This window comes from Xenopus laevis, chromosome 9_10L, assembly GCF_017654675.1.
Source record: "Xenopus laevis strain J_2021 chromosome 9_10L, Xenopus_laevis_v10.1, whole genome shotgun sequence".
NCBI lineage: Eukaryota > Metazoa > Chordata > Amphibia > Anura > Pipidae > Xenopus > Xenopus laevis.
This window is the reverse complement of record NC_054387.1, coordinates 81,733,325-81,751,880: the sequence shown is the minus strand read 5'-3', so window position 1 is coordinate 81,751,880 and position 18,556 is coordinate 81,733,325. Positions and strand designations below refer to the sequence as shown.

Genomic DNA, 18,556 nt, shown 5'->3' with positions numbered 1-18,556 from the left:
GTGAGTTTACAATTGATCCTCAGCATTCAGCTCAGATTCAAAAGCAACAGATATGACCCATGTGGCCCCCCCTCAAGTCTCTGATTGGTTACTGACTGGTAACCAGGGTAACCAGGCAGTGTAAACCAAGAGAGCTGAAAAGTGATCTGACTGACATGTTATATATCAAATCACTCCAGCCTTTATACATTACATTTTTGGCTAACTAACTATATTAGAAACACTTTTTATTTTGCACAGCCTATCTATTTACCCAGTTTTTATTTTTACACTGAACAATTCCTTTAAACAAGAATCGCAAAGAAAGTTGGCCAGTTTCAATAATTTTACAGCAAACTACATCAAAGTATTGTAAAGTATTGGTGATGTTTTGAGATGAGAGTGGCATAGCAATTTACATTATATCATAAACACTACATACCTGGTGGGCCAGCAGGACCAACATCACCTTGGGGTCCAGGAAATCCTCTCTCCCCTTTTTGACCTGAACATAAAAACACAGACAAGGTAAAACTAAGAGGTCTAATAGGTGCCAGAAAGTCTATAGAAAGCACTGTAAAGGGCACACTTTTAAACCAAACAGAGAAGAGAGAAAGACTAGAAATAATACAAATGTAGTGAACAATAAAGACTGCAGAAGCAGAGAAACCCACCAGGAGATCATCTTCCTGAAAGCTGGAGGTAAAGTAAAGTGGGAACAACGAATGACACAAGGAGAGAAAATACCCAGCGTAATATTTTTAAAAAGAAAAAAGGAGAAAGTCCATAAAGTCAGAAAGTAGCATTAAAGGATGAAGAAAAATATTCTATGAGAAAAACAAGAAGAAAACTTAGAACCGAAAACCGAACAGAAAAAAATGGAGATTGGATGTCAACAAAGATGGCTGCATGAATGAGTATCCTTAAGCAGACGCCAAACAAAGCAGTTATGATGTAAGTTGCCATAGACAGTCTAGTCTAGACTATTTATTGGGCTGGTGGGGGCTGCTTGGACCTCTGTGTACTTGGAATGCCAGGGTCTATTGTGAATCCCAGTCCGGACCTGGTTATGATTTAATTTTCCCATTATGTTCGGTCAGTGATGGAAGATAAAGGTAGACACCTGGGGGAACTTAATTCTTTGCCATTCCCACTCCCACCCCCTTTTCATCCCAGCCCAACAAATCACCTGGATATGCTCCTGGGATATTTTGATCTCCATTCACCTGAAATGAACATGTAACAAAAGTTATAAATATGTAACACATATTTCACTGTATACCCTAAATTGTAGACAATATTATTGGGTTCAAACTGTACTTGTCCTTAGTGTATATACACATATATATTCATAGTTCACATTGCTTGTTCCTACCCAGTAGATATTTCATATCAAAATACATACTAAGAGTATATTATATATACTTTGTAAGTAATCATTTCACATTATCTAGTGATATAGGTTTGTCTTGTATAAACACAGGTTGATGTATATATCCACACAACATACAGTACCAGTCCACAACAATTAACACACCCCATTCACAATCACATTACTTACCACACTGCCAGGAGGACCGGGAGGACCTGGAGGACCAGGGGGCCCCTAAATGACAGACGATAAAGATGTAATTAAAGGGTGTTAAACACCAGAGGCAATACCTTCTCTACCAGTCTATTAGTGAGGAGCAAATTTCAATTTCTGCTCTCCAATAAACTGTTTTCTAAATGTTTTTTTAATGCAGTACTTTTTACACTGTTGGTATTCAAACCTTACGTTGTGGTTCTCCCTGACATTAAAAAAAGCTTACAGATATACAGAGACATTGTTGGATCCATCTGCTGTAGTTTTACAAGTATCTACAAGTAATGGCAAGTAAACATTCCAAGTAAACTTAGCAAGTAAAAGGCTTTAAGGATTATCTAGGATGATGATAAGCATTTAGTTTCTCTTTAGTCTGAGCCATCAAACTAATACTTTGGCCACCATAGGGAAGTGGTTCCCAAACTGTGGACAGTTAGGTTGAAATTTCAGGGAAATTGCATACAATCATGTTTTCATATATCTGTAATCATATTATCAGTTAAATGTTTTTCTGTGAAGGGGGCCCGAGCCCAAAAAGTTCAGATTTCAGCTTCACACACTATCCAGAGCTCCAAGATGGCAAATGACTTTATGTACAGATATACAACAAATGAAAAGATGGATAGGTTTCTCAATCTATTACATTGGTTGGCTGTTTGTCTCCTGCTGGTTCCTTTTTGTAAGCTACGCACTATAATCACATCTGACAGAACTTACCCTAAGTCCAGAACCACTACTTGCACATTCTCCTTTCTCCCCTTTCATTCCATTCATACCAGGACGACCCTGCAGAAGTCAAAATCAGTTTAGGATACAAAGGAATGATAGTAAGAGAATGCACAGTCGGGTAAAGTAGAACTAAAGAGAGCCAAAAAGGTAGGGAAGGAAGGAAATAAGCAACGAGAAGAAGAATTAGAGCACAAGGGTTCACCAAATCAACCAGCCAGTTTACTTACAGGGCGTCCTGGAAACCCGATTTCTCCCTTTTGTCCATATGGTCCCTTAAGTAAAAATGGTTAAAAGTGAGCAAGTCAAATAATAACATATATACTCCCAATATTGTATTCACTGACACCCCTTAACTCCTATTTAGGATAATTAACTCACCACAGATCCTGCTGGTCCCCTTAGACCTTGGTCACCCTGAAAATAAAGACAAGCAATTCAACATTCCATACTCTTTTTACACTGTGCCAATATGGTCTAAACTGGCAGATTTATTAGATCTAGATAACAAAACAAAACATTCTCATCCAAGTATCCATCCCTTCAATACTGAATCCATCATTTAACCCTTGTCATTAATTCATCCTGTTCATGCTTCTCATACCACTATACTTATTAATATTTTTTTCTCTGTTTCTCAAACCAAAATGAATCTTGCTAAATGTACTACTTGTTTCAATGGGAATTTCAGCACAATTTGCTACAGTAATTTCTGTGAACAATACGGCAAGTACAACTGAGAGCAAAAAAAGACAAAGGTACCTATATATTCCTGTTATTTAACAATTTTAAAGGGGCAATATACTCCTATTTCAACATGATTGCAAATGAAAATGGCTGGGGCTGAACATAACTTTTCGATTATTGTTTTAATTACGGAAAATCTATGGTATTTGTTATTTCTTGAAGCTACTCCATGTTTGGTCCTTGCGATAAAGATAATTAGATTATCAGTTTTGCTAACAGGAGTTCATTATATAGAGCAGTGGTCCCCAACCAGAAGCTCGTGAGCAACATGTTGCTCTCTGACCCCTTGGATGTTGCTCCCCACGGCCTCAAAGCAGGTGATTATTTTTGAATTTCAGGCTTGGAGGCAAGTTTTGGTTGTATAAAAACCAGGCGTACTGACTGCCAAATAGAGGCCCCTGTAGGCTGCCAATCTTCATGGAGGCCACTAAATGGTCAATCGCAGCCCTTATTTGGTACCTCCAGGAACATTTTTCATGCTTGTGTTGCTCCCCAACTCTTTTTACATTCGATTGTTGCTCACAGATAGAAACGGTTGGGGTTTCCTGATGTAGAGGGATATGGTCTAGTAAGCTAATTATCTCCTGCACAAGAACCAAACAGTCTCCCTGTTTAGCTCAACAAATAACAAAACAAGATTTTTTCAAATTAAAATAACAGGCAAAAAGTATATTCAGCACAAGCCTTATTCATTGAATTCATGTTAAAAAGAGGGTATATTTCCCCTATAACACTTAAGTTCTGTTCATGGACACATACTTTAATAACTTATTTTTTCGCTACCTTCTCTCCTTTAGATGGGTCAGTGTAAAGGGTGCCATCAGGTCTCATCATAAGTCCAGGTTCTCCCTTCTCTCCCTGAAGGGAAACATAGGAATATTATTCATTTCCATGTCAACTATTATATATACGAGATTACAATACAAGTATTCCAAAATGAATGTAACGATTGTAATTAAATAGGTTGCAAACACAAAAACTAAATGTTTTTAACTTCAGTGGTACAGACTGGACAAGCTTTATTAAAGCATCAGACAACCAAAGCCTATATTCCAATTAAGGCTAAGGGGCTGCTGTAGTGGGCTCATCTATAGACACTGGGCAAATGTGCACCTGGGCAGTAAATTTTATCAGCAGAATACTGCCCCAGCCTGTGGTTCTTCCAGTGAGCAACATGGAGCACATGAACAGTAGAGTGAATAGTCAAACTTTAATAAAAACAAAAGCTACTCTACTGCACATGCATCGCCCAATGGATTTTGAATAAAAAAGAAGGGGAAGAAGAAGATCACTCCATTGTGCTTGCTGAGAAGAACCCTGGGCTGGGCAGTTAATACTCCTTTTTGGAGAAAATATTCAACTACAAAATGTTCCAGTGACATTAGCATTTTACAGTTCTAGCCATGGAGACAAGGTGTCCACTCTGTTTTGATACCTTTGCTCCATGTGTTCCTGGGAAACCATCCAAGCCCTGATCTCCTTTGGGTCCCCTTGGGCCCTGTGGAAAAAACAAAGGTCAGGCAAAACAATCCAAGTTCATTTGCATACACAGAAACAAATACATTCAGCATGTACATTGCAAAAGTCAGACACACTGGGAGGCAATAAATACTGTTTCCAATGATCCCAACTTCTCCCAGGTTACTATTTTTATATTCTTACCGGAAGTCCAGCTATACCTTGCCTGCCCTGCAAAAGGAAAAAAATCAACTATAACAGTAAAAATGGCAAAGGATATTATTATTATTATTATTATTATTATTAACATGTATTTATATAGCGCCAAACATATTGCGTAGCACTGTAAAGTAAATGTGATTATACAACTACATCACATGAAATACATACATAGAACATATGGAGTAACAAACATCACAATCAATACAGGTACAAAAAGGTGAGGAAGGCCCTATGCATAGGCATACAGTCTAAAGGGAAGGGAGTAATACACAAGGTGTGGGAGTGGGCAAGATCGAATTAAGTGGGTGAGAAATGTGGTAATGTATGTGATGTTGCGTTTGGTAGTTAAGCAGAGTGAGGGTAGGCTTCTCAAAAGAAGTGCGTTTTCAGAGATTTCTTGAAAGCAGAAAGGTTGGGAGAAAGTCGGACAGACCGTGGGAGAGCGTTCCAGAGGAGGGGTGCAGCCCTTGCAAAGTCTTGAATGCGAGCATGTGAGGAGGTAATGAGAGAAGAGTTGAGTAGCAGGTCAGTAGAGGAGCGTAGTAAGTGATTGGGTGAGTATAAAGAGATGAGTTCAGAGATGTAGGGTGGGGCAGAGTTATGAAGTGCTTTGAAAGTCAGTGATAGACGAGAAATACTTGGCAAGAAAGAATAAATGCTACAATCTAAAACAGGCTCTCACTTCCAGGCCACAGGGGCAACACTCATTCAAGGGTTTGCAGAGCTTCATAGAAAACCACCTTTTCTCAAGCTACTGAGCTCATGTTAGTGCACACTTTTTATATCATTTGTAACAGTGCCATCTAGTGGCTAATTAATATACAAAGACAGCTGCATTTCTCCGCAGCGATGGTATTCCACAAGTACAGGAATTTAGATCACCACCCATGATGGCATTTAAAAAGAATAAAACAGTGGGCTCCTGTCTAGTTAGATCAGATATAGGGGGCAGTAAAGATCCACGGCAGTTACTAAGACCTACCAAAAATGGGACTTTCCCTTGTCTTGCGTGCAATTGTTGCTCTAATTGCCAGTGAGGCGAGGTGATTTATCATTCACATAAAGGTATTCCCTTAAAAATCAATGGACATTTCACATGTTCCTCCACATTCGTAGTGTATGTAATAAAATGCCCGTGTGGTTTGCAATATGTGGGACAGACGTCCCGCATGATTAAAGATCGCATACGTGAGCATAAGTCCGCTATTAAAACCAAAAAGATAGAACAGGCTGTGGCCTGTCATTTTATTGAGAAAGGACATGGAGTCCAGCAATTAAAATTTCAAGTGGTTGATGGGGTCCCAATATTGCATAGACGCGGGGATAGACTAAAGGAATTGCTAAAAAGGGAAGCCATGTGGATACGTAAGCTAGGTACCCTGACACCCCCTGACATCTCTTAATAGGGAGTACGAACTGCATAAAATTTCCGATGACTTTGTTTAAGTTTTCAGTGTATTTTTATTTTGATATATATCTTTTGTTCCAGATTTGGATTGGTCCCGGCAATTTGACAGGATGGACTTGTTCAATACATTGTTATATATTGATGTTGCAACATTGTATACTATGTATTCAATTTAAGGAAATGCTGCTGTGTCTTTGTATATTAATTAGCCACTAGATGGCACTGTCACAAATGATATAAAAAGTGTGCACTAACATGAGCTCAGTAGCTTGAGAAAAGGCGATTGTGTGCCTGAAACGTCGCTATTGTAATTCTGTCTGAGGAATAAGCCCTTTTTAAATAAAGGCCTTTTTATGATACTTCAAACGTGTGGTGCTGTCTACTTGCTGATTGTATCTACAGAAAAGGTGGAGGTGGCCACCACAGACTTGCACACCGTCCATTATACCCTAAGGGTGAGTGCTGACTTCTAATCCTCTTTGAGCTTCATAGAAAACCATACATGAGATAACCACTAGTTCAGTAATGCTGACTGAAATATCTATGCCATAGCCGGCGTGTATTTCATATCTGCCATTCTTGCAGCCACTGAAAGTTAGTGATCAAGAGTGGGGTTTGTTATTGAGTTAGGGGAACCACCCACTATGCAATATCTTTTGTGTCCTATTGATAAATTGAACAGACAGGGCTCATTTGCAAAATATATTCTAAATGCATTTGTTTTATTTTTTAATGATGTCCCAAACAAACAGACGCAGAGTTGGCAAAGTCACATGGAGAGGAAGGTCATAGCTTAAAGCATGTTCTGGGCTTTTTTTTTTAGCTCTTGATAGTTATGGCTTTTCTCAAGTTTACGTTTCTGTATTGTTTATGTTATATGCTTGTGCTTTATAAATAAAAATAATACACATGTTCTTTTATTTGTCACAAACTCTCTCTAAATGCCATAATTTCATCAGTCCTTGACCCCAAACACATAAGGGAATTATGTATAACCATTAATGCTTCCGTCATGTACCTACCTCTGGTCCAGGAATGGCACCAACAACACTCTGAAACAACAACAAGAAACATAATATTAGAATCATTACAGGAAACAACAGTACTAGAAAAGCAGGCCAACAAAGAAGTGCTGGCTGGGACTGCGGGATTAGGCTAGATGGACAATCTCTCTATGAAGTTCGAAAAGAGAGCAATTCCAATTTTTATTGTAAAAGGAGACTAACCTTGTCATCTGATGGTACATAAAGAACCTGACCAGGAGGTCCAGGTGGACCTGGAATACCGACACCATCATGACCAGTCTCTCCCTATAATCAGAGAAATTTGAAAACAAAAAATAGAGTCAAATCTTTATATGTGCATTTCCAAATATGATAAGCCTATGGCAGATAACCATGTGGTAAATTAAGCTCATGTTACCAGGGCTAAGCTACATGTACAGAACAAGCAATCAAGTCACAAACAGTTAGGTATACATGGTAAGATCTGCTAATTTGGAGCTGATGTGTTCTTTATGCATTGGCAGTTTTACCTGTCTGCTAGACAGCTAACTGATTTTCAGCCAGATATATGTGGGGCAGGTCATACAAGTGGCTGATTCGGTGCGGAAGAACATTTTTTAATCAGTACATTTATGGGGTAGACAGGACAAGTTATATGGGTTGGGAACATGCCAAATCTTCCTTGTAAATATTCCACATGCTTCCCAGTTTCTATCATACTATGGAAAGGGCAGATTCTGCCTCTGCACAGCATATTGCATTTTCATATTGATAATTGGTGCAGAGGACCTCGTCTTTGTCCCTATCGCCTCATTAACATGGGAAAGTCAGACTACACTGAACATGGCTTGACGATGCTACTACATCTGCTTAATTTGTATAAATTGTATAAGTAAAATATTCTTTTAGTAGCAGACACTTACCCGCTCACCACGTTCACCTTTTTCACCCCTTAATCCCTGTAGAAAGACAAAGTGTCTTTAATATAATAAAGCTTAATGATAACACATTTTAAGGCAGCTGCAGTCACTCTCAATCATAAACAAAGATGAGAAGTAAAGAAAAATGCAGCAGAAATATGAAAGAGGGGTACAGAGTGATGCAAGAGGAAGAAGCAGCTGAACCCAGAGAATGAAAAAAGTCTTAGAGAATTTTAGGAGAGAGAGTGAGTTATGGTGACAGTTGCTTGGAGACCTTGAACAAATGACACATCCAATGAACAACACATAACACTAGGGAGCAAATAGTAAGAGATTTGGTGCTGGATGAGGATTATAAGAATTATAAGGAAACCCCCACAGAATCAGACATAAATAATGAGCATTATCGCTGGGGAGATAAAGAAACCAGTCTATATTCAGAACATAGAATGGCAAGATGGACGATTCCTGACACCTACCTCTGGACCTGGGAAACCATCCAACCCTTGCCTTCCTTCAGGGCCTGGAGGACCACTATCTCCCTGGAAATGACACAAAGCATTTCATTGGTCATTCTCACCAAATAAAAGAAAATGCATGATGCATTAATAAACTACATGTCTGTGAATTATTAGTTATTCTTACCTTAACTCCTTGTAATCCTGGCAGCCCTGGATTTCCTTGCTCTCCCTGCAAAGAAATGGCTGTGTGAATAAAGCTCTTACGTATAACAAAATACACACACATACAAAGCTGTACGTTTTTGTATGTAATCTGTATGTTCTATTTATACACCCAGCTATTGTATATAGCTCTGTGGAATATGTTGGCACTTTAGAAATATGTCACATAATCATAATAATGCACAAATTATGCCTGCACTAATACTATGTTTATTCTAGTATTCTATAGTTAAGAAAATTAAATATACTGACCTTTGCCCCAGGCAGTCCAGGAAGCCCCTAAAAATAGAGAAAAGGCAGGTTAAAATAAACAGTTGAAGCCAACCTGTAGCTATACAGACACTGGGCATAGGAGCAATGCAATTAACTGTGCCACAAACTGTTAAATGATAGTTAACTTTACAAATGTTAAGTTAAGAATGTTAAAATGTGTTAAGATTTCAACCAAACAGATTTACAGTTTTGAGTTATTGCATTCAGATCAGATTGTCATTCTGAGTAACAGAGGTACAATTCTGTCAAGCCTGGCTGGTTAGTATCGCTGCTGTATGTGACTCCTGTACGCCTTGCTCTATTGGAAGAAGCAATTCTTCCATGGAGAATTTGAATCTTATATTCACATGCTTCAGACCAGCTGTTTCTCCTTATACCTATAATGACTTGGTTCTCTTTTACAATACCAGGCTCTAGTTAGGACTTTATTATTTTATACCAGAAAAACTATGCTCAATGTACGTCCCTGTGCCCCCTCGCTTTAGATCAATGGCTGAATGTAGTTAGCTCCAGGCTACCTTTCGGGCAGCGACACACGGTCAGATTCAGAGAGTATTAATCGCCCGGTGACAAATCTCTTCTTTGGGGCGACTCGTACAAGAAAATACTTCAGCAGCACTCTGATTATGGTGAAAAAATTGGTACTTTATTCGTGCCTCAAGCTAAGCCTCTTTGGGGCAACTAATCTCCCCGAACTGCCTTCCAACCAGCTAGAATGTAAATCGTTTTCCGAAGTCACCTGAAGTGAACCCATCTAGCATACATTCTACAACAATATGAGGAGAGCTGGAAGCAGTTACCCAGTTTAATATACGAAATTTTAACCTGTGGGTTGGGAATCAAAAGTCAGGGCAATGTCACAAGTAGTGATGTTATGTATTTTCTTGTATCTATGGACTGTATGTGGGAAAAAAATGCTCATTATGGCTCCCTAATGACTTGAATAGCAATTGCTTAATTACTGGGCTGCAAAGCTGACCTCTGGTCTTTATTAGTGTATCTTAAAGGAAAATGTTAAGGAACACAGGTTTAATAACACAAAAGATTAGCATATATGTGTACCACTGCTCACCCAAATTCTGTTCCTCTTACTTACTGTACCTTATGTCTCTGTATTTATATAGATAATTATGACCCATTCTGGTCTGCTATAAGCTCCCTCCCCCCTAGAATTATGTACAAAAAATACATAAATATATGAGTTCACATTACCTGTGCCCCTTCTCTTAAGCCAAATCCAAGCCCTGAAGCTTCCATGTCATCCTGCAGTATAAAATGGATATATTAACATAAATAAAATAGACCATTGTATTGCCCGACTGCAGCTGGTGTGCAAAAAGCATTGCTGGGCTCAGACAGCAGTGCCGCCTGGTGGCCAGATTTGGGCAATGCTCAGAGCCACTATGCCAAGAAAAAGGCAACCATTGTAGAATAAAAACTGAGGGGAGAGAGCCACTAGGAAAATTGTGCCACTGATGGAGAATGAATATTACTGTAACTGTGTAAGGAATTAAATTATAACAAGTAGGGCATGAGTCATCCCTTAATAGCAGGGGGCATACCAACGTCATATCATTTAGCATTATGTTTAACCCAATTTGTGACACCTCTATTTTATCCACAGTGCATGCAGCATAAAGGCATTTGTTACATATACATAAATGGTGTGCAGTAAAAAGATTAAAGGGGACTGTACTTAAATTATGGTAGAGATAGTGAAGAAGCTATGTCCACATTTTTATCCATAGACTCCATAAGGCATTTCGTTTTGTTGCATAAAGAAAAGCAATTCATTGCTGTAGGGTGGAGTCCCTTCTTCTAGACATCCAGTACCAGTAAAGGATCATCAAAATAATGGAGAAACCATTTAATCGTGTGGCACTGCAAAGTTCTATTTGCTAAATTGTAGATTACTTACAAAGCCAATTGCAGATCCACGGCTCACCGGCCCAGGTGGTCCTGGAGGACCTGGTTGCCCACGTGGTCCCATTGGTCCAGGAAGTCCAGCTAAACCAGGTTGTCCAGCAGCTCCAGGTTGTCCTTGCTCACCAGGGTTACCCTATAAAAGATACAAGAAATACAGATCATTACAAGAGGGTGTTACAGCATAATATAAAGATAATAGCCTGTTTTTCCTTGCAAGTGATGACTGGGCCAGAAAGAGTATTACAGGCCTACATGCTGGAAGAGCACTGATTTTTATTCCACTCCATGCACAAATACAGTAGCCTGCACACAACTGCATGCTCAAAGAATCAATCAATCAATCAATCAATCAATCAAGTGGAGTTCTCTTCCACTTAACACAGAGCTCAATTCCAATTGTGGCTTATAGTGTTATTCATTTTCACAAGATCACAAGACCATGCGGCTAAAGGGTAAAATCCCCAATTCCAAACATTGGGTTTAATATCAATCTCCTTAAAATGGGATTGCATGGAAGCATCAAATTCTCCTTAAGCATCTTGATAATTGTTTTTTTAAAAAGTACGTTTTAAACATCTATTTTTGTCTGACAGCTTCTACTACAATGAGACTGAGACTGCGGCACTTGTGTCATTTAATTTGCTATGCAGGAGATGTATTCACTTAGAAGAATCCCTGCATAAGTTGCCCTCCACAGACATGATACTCGCAGTAACGTACAGGGAAGAGATTCTTTATTCAGAATTCTCAGGAATTGGATAAGGGTGTGTCCTTTGTGCAGGGTGCATTTTGTTTTTGTTAAATCCCACCTCCTCTGCTTTCTCCTCCATTCAGATCCTGGCTGTGGGAGGAGGAAGAGACTATGGGAGACCATGTGTGCTTCTTAATGAAGTAAAATTGGATTTTGGATCAGTGACAAAACTACCACGGTAACAGGGGGTGCATGCATGTGGGGTGAAAGATTGACAGCATAATCCTTCTTCATTTTGTGTACAAATTATGGCTTATCACTTCTAGCAGATGGTCAACCGCACAGCATGGGTTAGACTGAGCACTGGCGATTTATTTTTGTCTTCCTTTGCCTTTAGGGACCTGCAATCCACATGGCAAGAATGATATGTTGCAGAGCTTATGGCAGCAAGGCAATGGCCTTGGAATCGCATGCAAAAGTAGAGCCCTTCACAGGCCCCAGTTCAGAAGATAAGTTAACCTATTGTAAGCCGGGTGGCGGGCCTAGGTCAAGGGGCATAATGGGGAGGCAGGTGAGGGTTGTGGATCAGCGGGTCCATGTTGGGCATGGGTCTGCAAAAATACTACAAAATCACAATAACAAAGTCACACAAGTATCTCCGCCCCCTTTGCTAACTACACACGGCATTGAACTTCGGAGCATGCTTGCAGTCTGACACCTTTTACCTCATTGTGAGAATAACGAGAGAACATCTCATACAGATACAGTGGGATAGGAGGCAGCGTACTCTAAGGGACAGTGAGACAGTGTTGAGAAGTGAAACAGGTGAGAAGTGAGAGTAATTATGAGTGCAGTAACTGCTTTGCTCACCTTTGCTCCAGGGGCCCCTGGAAGACCAATCTCTCCATCTTCACCCTAAACCAATAAGGATCATTAGAGAGATAGACTCATGTTATGTTCATACAGTATGTAAAGCCAACGCAGAAGTCAACCCCAACACTCAAAAGGTAATTGGAAACATCAGACCCAGACAACCTGAATTCTCTTTACTCAAAGTCTAAAGAATGTAATTTATGTTTTTAAATTCCTCCCCAATGCGTGGTCAGCTCCTTCCCTACGTTCAAAGAAGGCCCTGGTAAGAATAACATCTCTAGGCCTTGTTCTAAACACATGATGCCAAAATGTAGGGATTTGTGACAAGTAAGTATCTCTGCAAATTGTTTGACTTTAGAGAAATTTAATTTAATTTCAAACCAATTGGACAGATAAGATCATTACTAACATAGAGCTAATTCTCATTATATGCAACATGTTATTCATAAGCAGTAGAAGAAAACTCCACTGCAACATCAATAACATTCAAATGATAAACTCAACAAAATAAATGGAAAACCCAAGAAGGGATTACCCGTATTCCAGCAACACCAGACGCACCAGGCAATCCATCTTTTCCAGGGGGTCCCTAAAGAATAATAAACAGATCAGACAAGACACCCAAAGAAACAAAGGTGGAACAAATCCTCCTAATATATGAATACATAGTATCAAGGTACATATATAAGCCCATTGTTGTATAATACTCACAAACTTCTGAACTATTCCTTATCCTATTCACCAACCCACCTAAGGACGTTTATCCCTTATATATTATCAATATAAACCTAAGATCAAATCTGAACGCCATTCCAGAAGAAAAACGCTTACTTTTAAATGGAGATGCACCGAATCCACTATTTTGGATAAGGCCGAACCCCCGAATCCTTTGCGAAAGATCCGAATCCTAATTTGCATATGCAAATTAGTGTTGGGAAGGGGAAAAAATTTACTTCCTTGTTTTGTGACAAAAAGAAGCCAACTTCTGCCCATACATGGCTGACTCTAAATGTATCCTGGTCTCTTTCTTTTTCATGGCTCAGCACCCCTCTGTATGCTCCAATCAAGTGCTGATGACTATGTATATATTTTGTAAACTACAAATGTACCCAGGATGTTACCAAGAGAAAAAAGAAATAATACAGGGCACATTTAATGCTGAGCATTTGCTTACGGGGAGGCCAGGAGGACCTGGAATTCCTTCCTTTCCTGGAAGGCCTGGCAACCCAGATGGACCCGGCAATCCTGTGCTGTTCATTCCAAAAGTTCCGGGTACTCCGGGTAACCCAGGTACACCTGGAGGACCTGGGGGCCCAGGCAAACCAGGGGGTCCCTGAAATATGCAACAGAAAAAGTGAGAACATTAGTATAGATGAATAATAAAGGCAGTTTTCTGTATTACATAGGCACAATAGCTCCAACTGAGGACAGGTATATATACAGTATTATGCAGGAGTGGTGTAAAGCCACAGCACATGTAGAATCTATCAGTGAAATCACAGCCGAGTAGTAGTAAATATTCTAATGCTTTTTGAGTAAGAAATATGGAATACTGTGCCACTTTATATAAGACCCAAAGTCTTCTTTACACAATGTGTATTATTAAAATGATTCTGTGTTTGATGCAATATAGCCATCTCCTCAAGCTTTGATAAAAGTCGTGGAATTTTAAGGTGACTTTTCATATTGGACGTGTTCAGTCTGCAGTTCTCTAGGTGCTTGTTTAACTACCAGTGCCAGGTTTATGTGGCATGGAACAGTCAGGGCAAAGGCCTCAAGGTGCATTTGGCTATTATTAACAGTTCCTAAGGGCAGGCTAAGTTCCTTTTTCTGGTTACTGCCTACATGCACATTGCATTCATTACTCTCTTGAGTTAATAAGTTAGTTGTTGATGTATGCAAAGGGCAACACTGCCAATATACAAACGTGCTCATCATGTGCTTTTCCCTATGTGGATATCTTGGCACTAGGACTTATTACCTAATTTGAAGAGTTTTTTAATAGATATACTCAAATAAAATGAAAACTCTTCCCATTACAAAAACAACCACAATTAACATTGTGACTCTGCAAAAGATTATGCAAATCCAAAGTTTTACATACAAACACAGTTACATTGCTCTTATTAAGAATCAAAGGCTGCACAAATCTTAAAATAAGAACTACAAATAATACATTTTTATGTACACAGAATAAATTTATCTAGTATGACAGTTTAAACAGAATCACTTTCCTACCAGCTATAGATTTTAGAAGTTTATACAAACACGGATGTCAGGACTGCTAAAGATAATTGCTTCCATGAGCTTAGGGATGTTATTACATTGCCCATTCCATATGACTTATGAAAACATTCCCATAGCTATCTTAAAAATTCCAACAAGTTTTACTGCATAAAAAAGGTTGATATTTTGGAATTCTCATGTAAAGCTAGACTAAATAAATGAGTGCAGTGTATGTCTTATGCCAATACTTTGCTAAATAATAAACACACAATTATAATTGTTTAGGTAACAAAACTCAAGCAACATCTAACGGTAGAAGAAAAGAAGTTGAAGGTTAATGGTCAGAAAGCTTTAGGGGAAGCAGAAGGTACGCTATATTAGAATGCCTTGTGTTTATTGGTTTTGATGTATACTTAGCTAGGATGAGGTAAGCATTACTTTGACTTATTTGTAGAGATTTATGAGCTGGAAAATATCAGATGGTATGTTGTCATCAACATCCTTGGGGCTCTGCTCATTACAGCTGTTTGTTTGCTGGGGAGCTGTTTATTTACCTGCCAGATATGTGCCTTAGGCAGGGTTGATGGGCCGATCACATCACTGAGGAAACCCTAAGGCCTTTTCCTATGACTGCAATTGTTTATGTATAAAAGGCCAACTCAAGACAAGGAGGCAATGAGGGCCCAGCTTGAGGAAGTTTATGTTAAGAGTACCACATTGATCTATTCTAGGCTAGGCAATGCAATTCATTATTTTATTATTACATTGGTTGTTCACTGGTAAACTGGCAATGCAGGATCCTAAATTCAGTTCAACCTGAGAGGAGTTTGTATGTTCTCTCCGTGTCAGCATAAAATTCTTCTGGATACTCCAGTTTCCTCAAGCATTACAAATTCATTGATTCCTGATGAAACTATTCTAGTGTGTAATCTCCACAGGGGCAGGGATTGATGTAAATGAAAAAAAAACAATCCTTTGTACAGTGCTGAGTGTATGTGTTGTCGCCATATTTCAGGCATAAATAAAAGTGTATGATAATGACAGCTTCCCTTTCTTCTCAGTGTTTCAGTCATTGTATAAAAAGTGACTACTTACCTTGACATGCTCCAAATCTCCACTGTATCCAGAACCTTCCATGTCAATGAATGTCTGAAAATGAAAGACAAGAAGCCAATGACTACTGAATTATTGTACTGTACATGTACATGGTTACTGAATCAGCAATCATGATATCAACCATTCCTCACACTCTTACAATGATTATAGAAGTAAGAGCAAGAAGGCTCGTGTAACAGCCATGTTATTCTTCATATACACTGTACTTACAAATGTGGTTGTTGCGCAGAAGTGAATTAAAAGTTGCTCACTTTCCACATATCTATGCTTTTGGTGTAACTGATGTGATCTGTCAGTGAGTTAAATATATATGTGGTGTGAGATCCTCAAGTAAATACCTACCAGCTTGTCTGTTTTAGCAGGTCCAGGGGGGCCTGGTGGACCTGGTAGCCCAGGAGGACCTCGCATACCAACACCAGTATCACCCTAAAAGAGAGCAGGAACATAACATATGGAATAAATATATGATCATTACTAAAGAAATTAACTACTACTACTAGGAAACAATACATTTCTGACCAGCATTTCCAATCATAGTTTAATTGTCTTTGCCCAGCAAAGGCCCATCTTGTATAATACCACATATGAAATCGAAATACTTACCGTTTCTTCATTACTATTGGCTAAACACCTCCTACTGGGAATTCATCAAATCACAGTCACATGTCACGCTTGCACTTATGATTTAACTCTGGCTTCACACATGACCCACCTTTACTTTCCTTGACCAAATAAAACTCACCTTTTCTCCCTTCTGCCCAGGATCACCGGGGGTCCCTGGAAATCCTTGTGGGCCAACTTCTCCCTGCAGTGTGACAAATACACAATCTGAAGATATTGACTTATCTGGGGATTTTATTATAGGTGCATGGTTGGCTGTATTTGCTTCCTAAGAGAAAAACTTTCAAAACAGAACTGTTGGGCAAAAGTAGGCTACAAACTTTTATCTGACACATGCAACAGTACGAGATTTTGTAGGATCCTTCAAAATCTGATTCCCATTGCTATAATGTTAAGTCAGATCAGATAAAGTCAGATGGTGTGTTTTGTTCATGCATCTACAGACGACATTCAGTGTATTTCAATGAGAAAAAACATTGGCCAGAGACCATCAGATTTTATTTCACTGGATGAAGACGCAGAATGAAGGGTCTGCATCAGATAGTAATGTTGCAATGCAATTCGTCCATGTAGTTTACACATCAGATATTTGTATCAGTTACATTATATTTTGGCACATTCGGCAACATCCAACTTGTAGGAAGCGACCTGTCGACCCAACGTCATCCTACAAAATCTCCCATGTAGTTTAGCCCTTATGGTTGCAGCACATTTAAGCAAATTTAAGCTTTCAAGCTCAGTGGACAGACGACAACATGCTTGAAATTGCCGCTCTATATACTTTCATTGAAATCACCTGGATCTTGCCAGAACATATGTAGGCCAGGCAATTATTATCACTCCAAAATGCTTACTGTCTCCTCATGTGCCATAGTCTTTGAGATGCACTATAAGCAAATGACAAGGGCAGGTTTCTCTGTATCATGAGTTTTAACTGAATGACAAAAACAACAAAGAAACTTACGGTTTTACCATCTTCACCAGGGTCACCCTGAAAATAAAATGAAAAAGAGTTTCATTATTGATTTTACAGAAAAAAAAAATAATTGTGTATTTTTTGCAGATTTTTTACATTTTGTTTTGTAATTTACTTACTGGTTCCCCGTCTTTTCCTGCCGGTCCTGCCAGGCCTTGTGGGCCTGGAGGTCCTGTGACCTGCCTTACTGTAGTTCCGTCACTTTTCTGTAATATAGATGGTCCAGGGGGGCCTGCTGGTCCTCTTGGTCCCATGGTTCCAGGATCTCCTTTCTGCCCTTTAGGCCCGGGATAACCAAAGCCTGCACTTCCCTAATGAGCCAGATTGAAGGACTTGTTAAACCACAGTATACAGTAGTAGCAGTCAATTAACTTGTCTCAACCCACGTCACAAAATAGCCAGAATATGTCACTGACCTTCACTCCAACCTCTCCTTTCTGGCCCTGTGAACAATTTATAGAAATGACTCAATTACTTCATGGTATAAAACCTTTACATAATTTAGAAAACATCCTGTGCTATGCAAAACCAGATACAAAGGGCAAATACCATAATGGAGGTAACTGTGAATCTCAAGGTTATTTGAAAACCATAGAAATACAAGCATAGAAATATGTTTATATGAGCAAGCGCTCATTAAAGAAAATCATAGCAGTATTTATTATTATGCTGTATACTATAGTGATATATGACAGCCTTCTGGTAATTACTCCTATAAAGGTAATGTAACGGTGCTGCTTGGGAGTACATATTTTGCCATTTTAAAACTGTTGGATAGTTATTCTATGTATGTCTATTAGTTGCTTCAGTGTTAGATGTTTTACAATATAGGCAGGTTTCCTGGTCAGGAACTGACAGCACTGTGTCTGGGGTCTAGTGTATGGCATAACATGAATTATTCAATAACTAAGAAAGTTGTATGAGTCAGCCCAGACACATTATTACTACTTTTCGGTAGAAATGTCAGTAAGCCTGCAGGGGGCATAGATTAGGGGAATGTTACAAGTCATTTGCTGGGGAAAAAAAACGCTATTGGCCAGATCTGAGTCATACAGCCTAGCTAGTTTTGGCACTGTTCTAGTATCCTACAGGGACCATTATGCATAAAGAAGATATACAGTG

At 39.1% G+C, this 18,556-nt stretch overlaps 1 protein-coding gene across 4 annotated transcripts in view; it reads right to left on the bottom strand.

Moving 5' to 3' along the window:
• Window positions 1-18,556, bottom strand: part of col18a1.L (collagen type XVIII alpha 1 L homeolog) — a 105,633-nt gene that overhangs the window by 9,611 nt on the left and 77,466 nt on the right. For all 4 annotated transcript variants that reach the window (NM_001087652.1, XM_018234124.2, XM_018234125.2 and 1 more), the window contains 26 exon segments: window positions 422-484; window positions 1,169-1,205; window positions 1,541-1,585; window positions 2,282-2,350; window positions 2,521-2,565; window positions 2,672-2,707; window positions 3,821-3,895; window positions 4,473-4,535; window positions 4,700-4,726; window positions 7,148-7,177; window positions 7,352-7,435; window positions 8,053-8,088; window positions 8,529-8,591; window positions 8,695-8,739; window positions 8,985-9,011; window positions 10,218-10,268; window positions 10,924-11,064; window positions 12,493-12,537; window positions 13,031-13,084; window positions 13,670-13,828; window positions 15,817-15,870; window positions 16,180-16,263; window positions 16,580-16,642; window positions 17,423-17,449; window positions 17,554-17,745; window positions 17,851-17,877. In NM_001087652.1, the coding sequence (NP_001081121.1) occupies window positions 422-484; window positions 1,169-1,205; window positions 1,541-1,585; window positions 2,282-2,350; window positions 2,521-2,565; window positions 2,672-2,707; window positions 3,821-3,895; window positions 4,473-4,535; window positions 4,700-4,726; window positions 7,148-7,177; window positions 7,352-7,435; window positions 8,053-8,088; window positions 8,529-8,591; window positions 8,695-8,739; window positions 8,985-9,011; window positions 10,218-10,268; window positions 10,924-11,064; window positions 12,493-12,537; window positions 13,031-13,084; window positions 13,670-13,828; window positions 15,817-15,870; window positions 16,180-16,263; window positions 16,580-16,642; window positions 17,423-17,449; window positions 17,554-17,745; window positions 17,851-17,877 (1,642 nt within the window).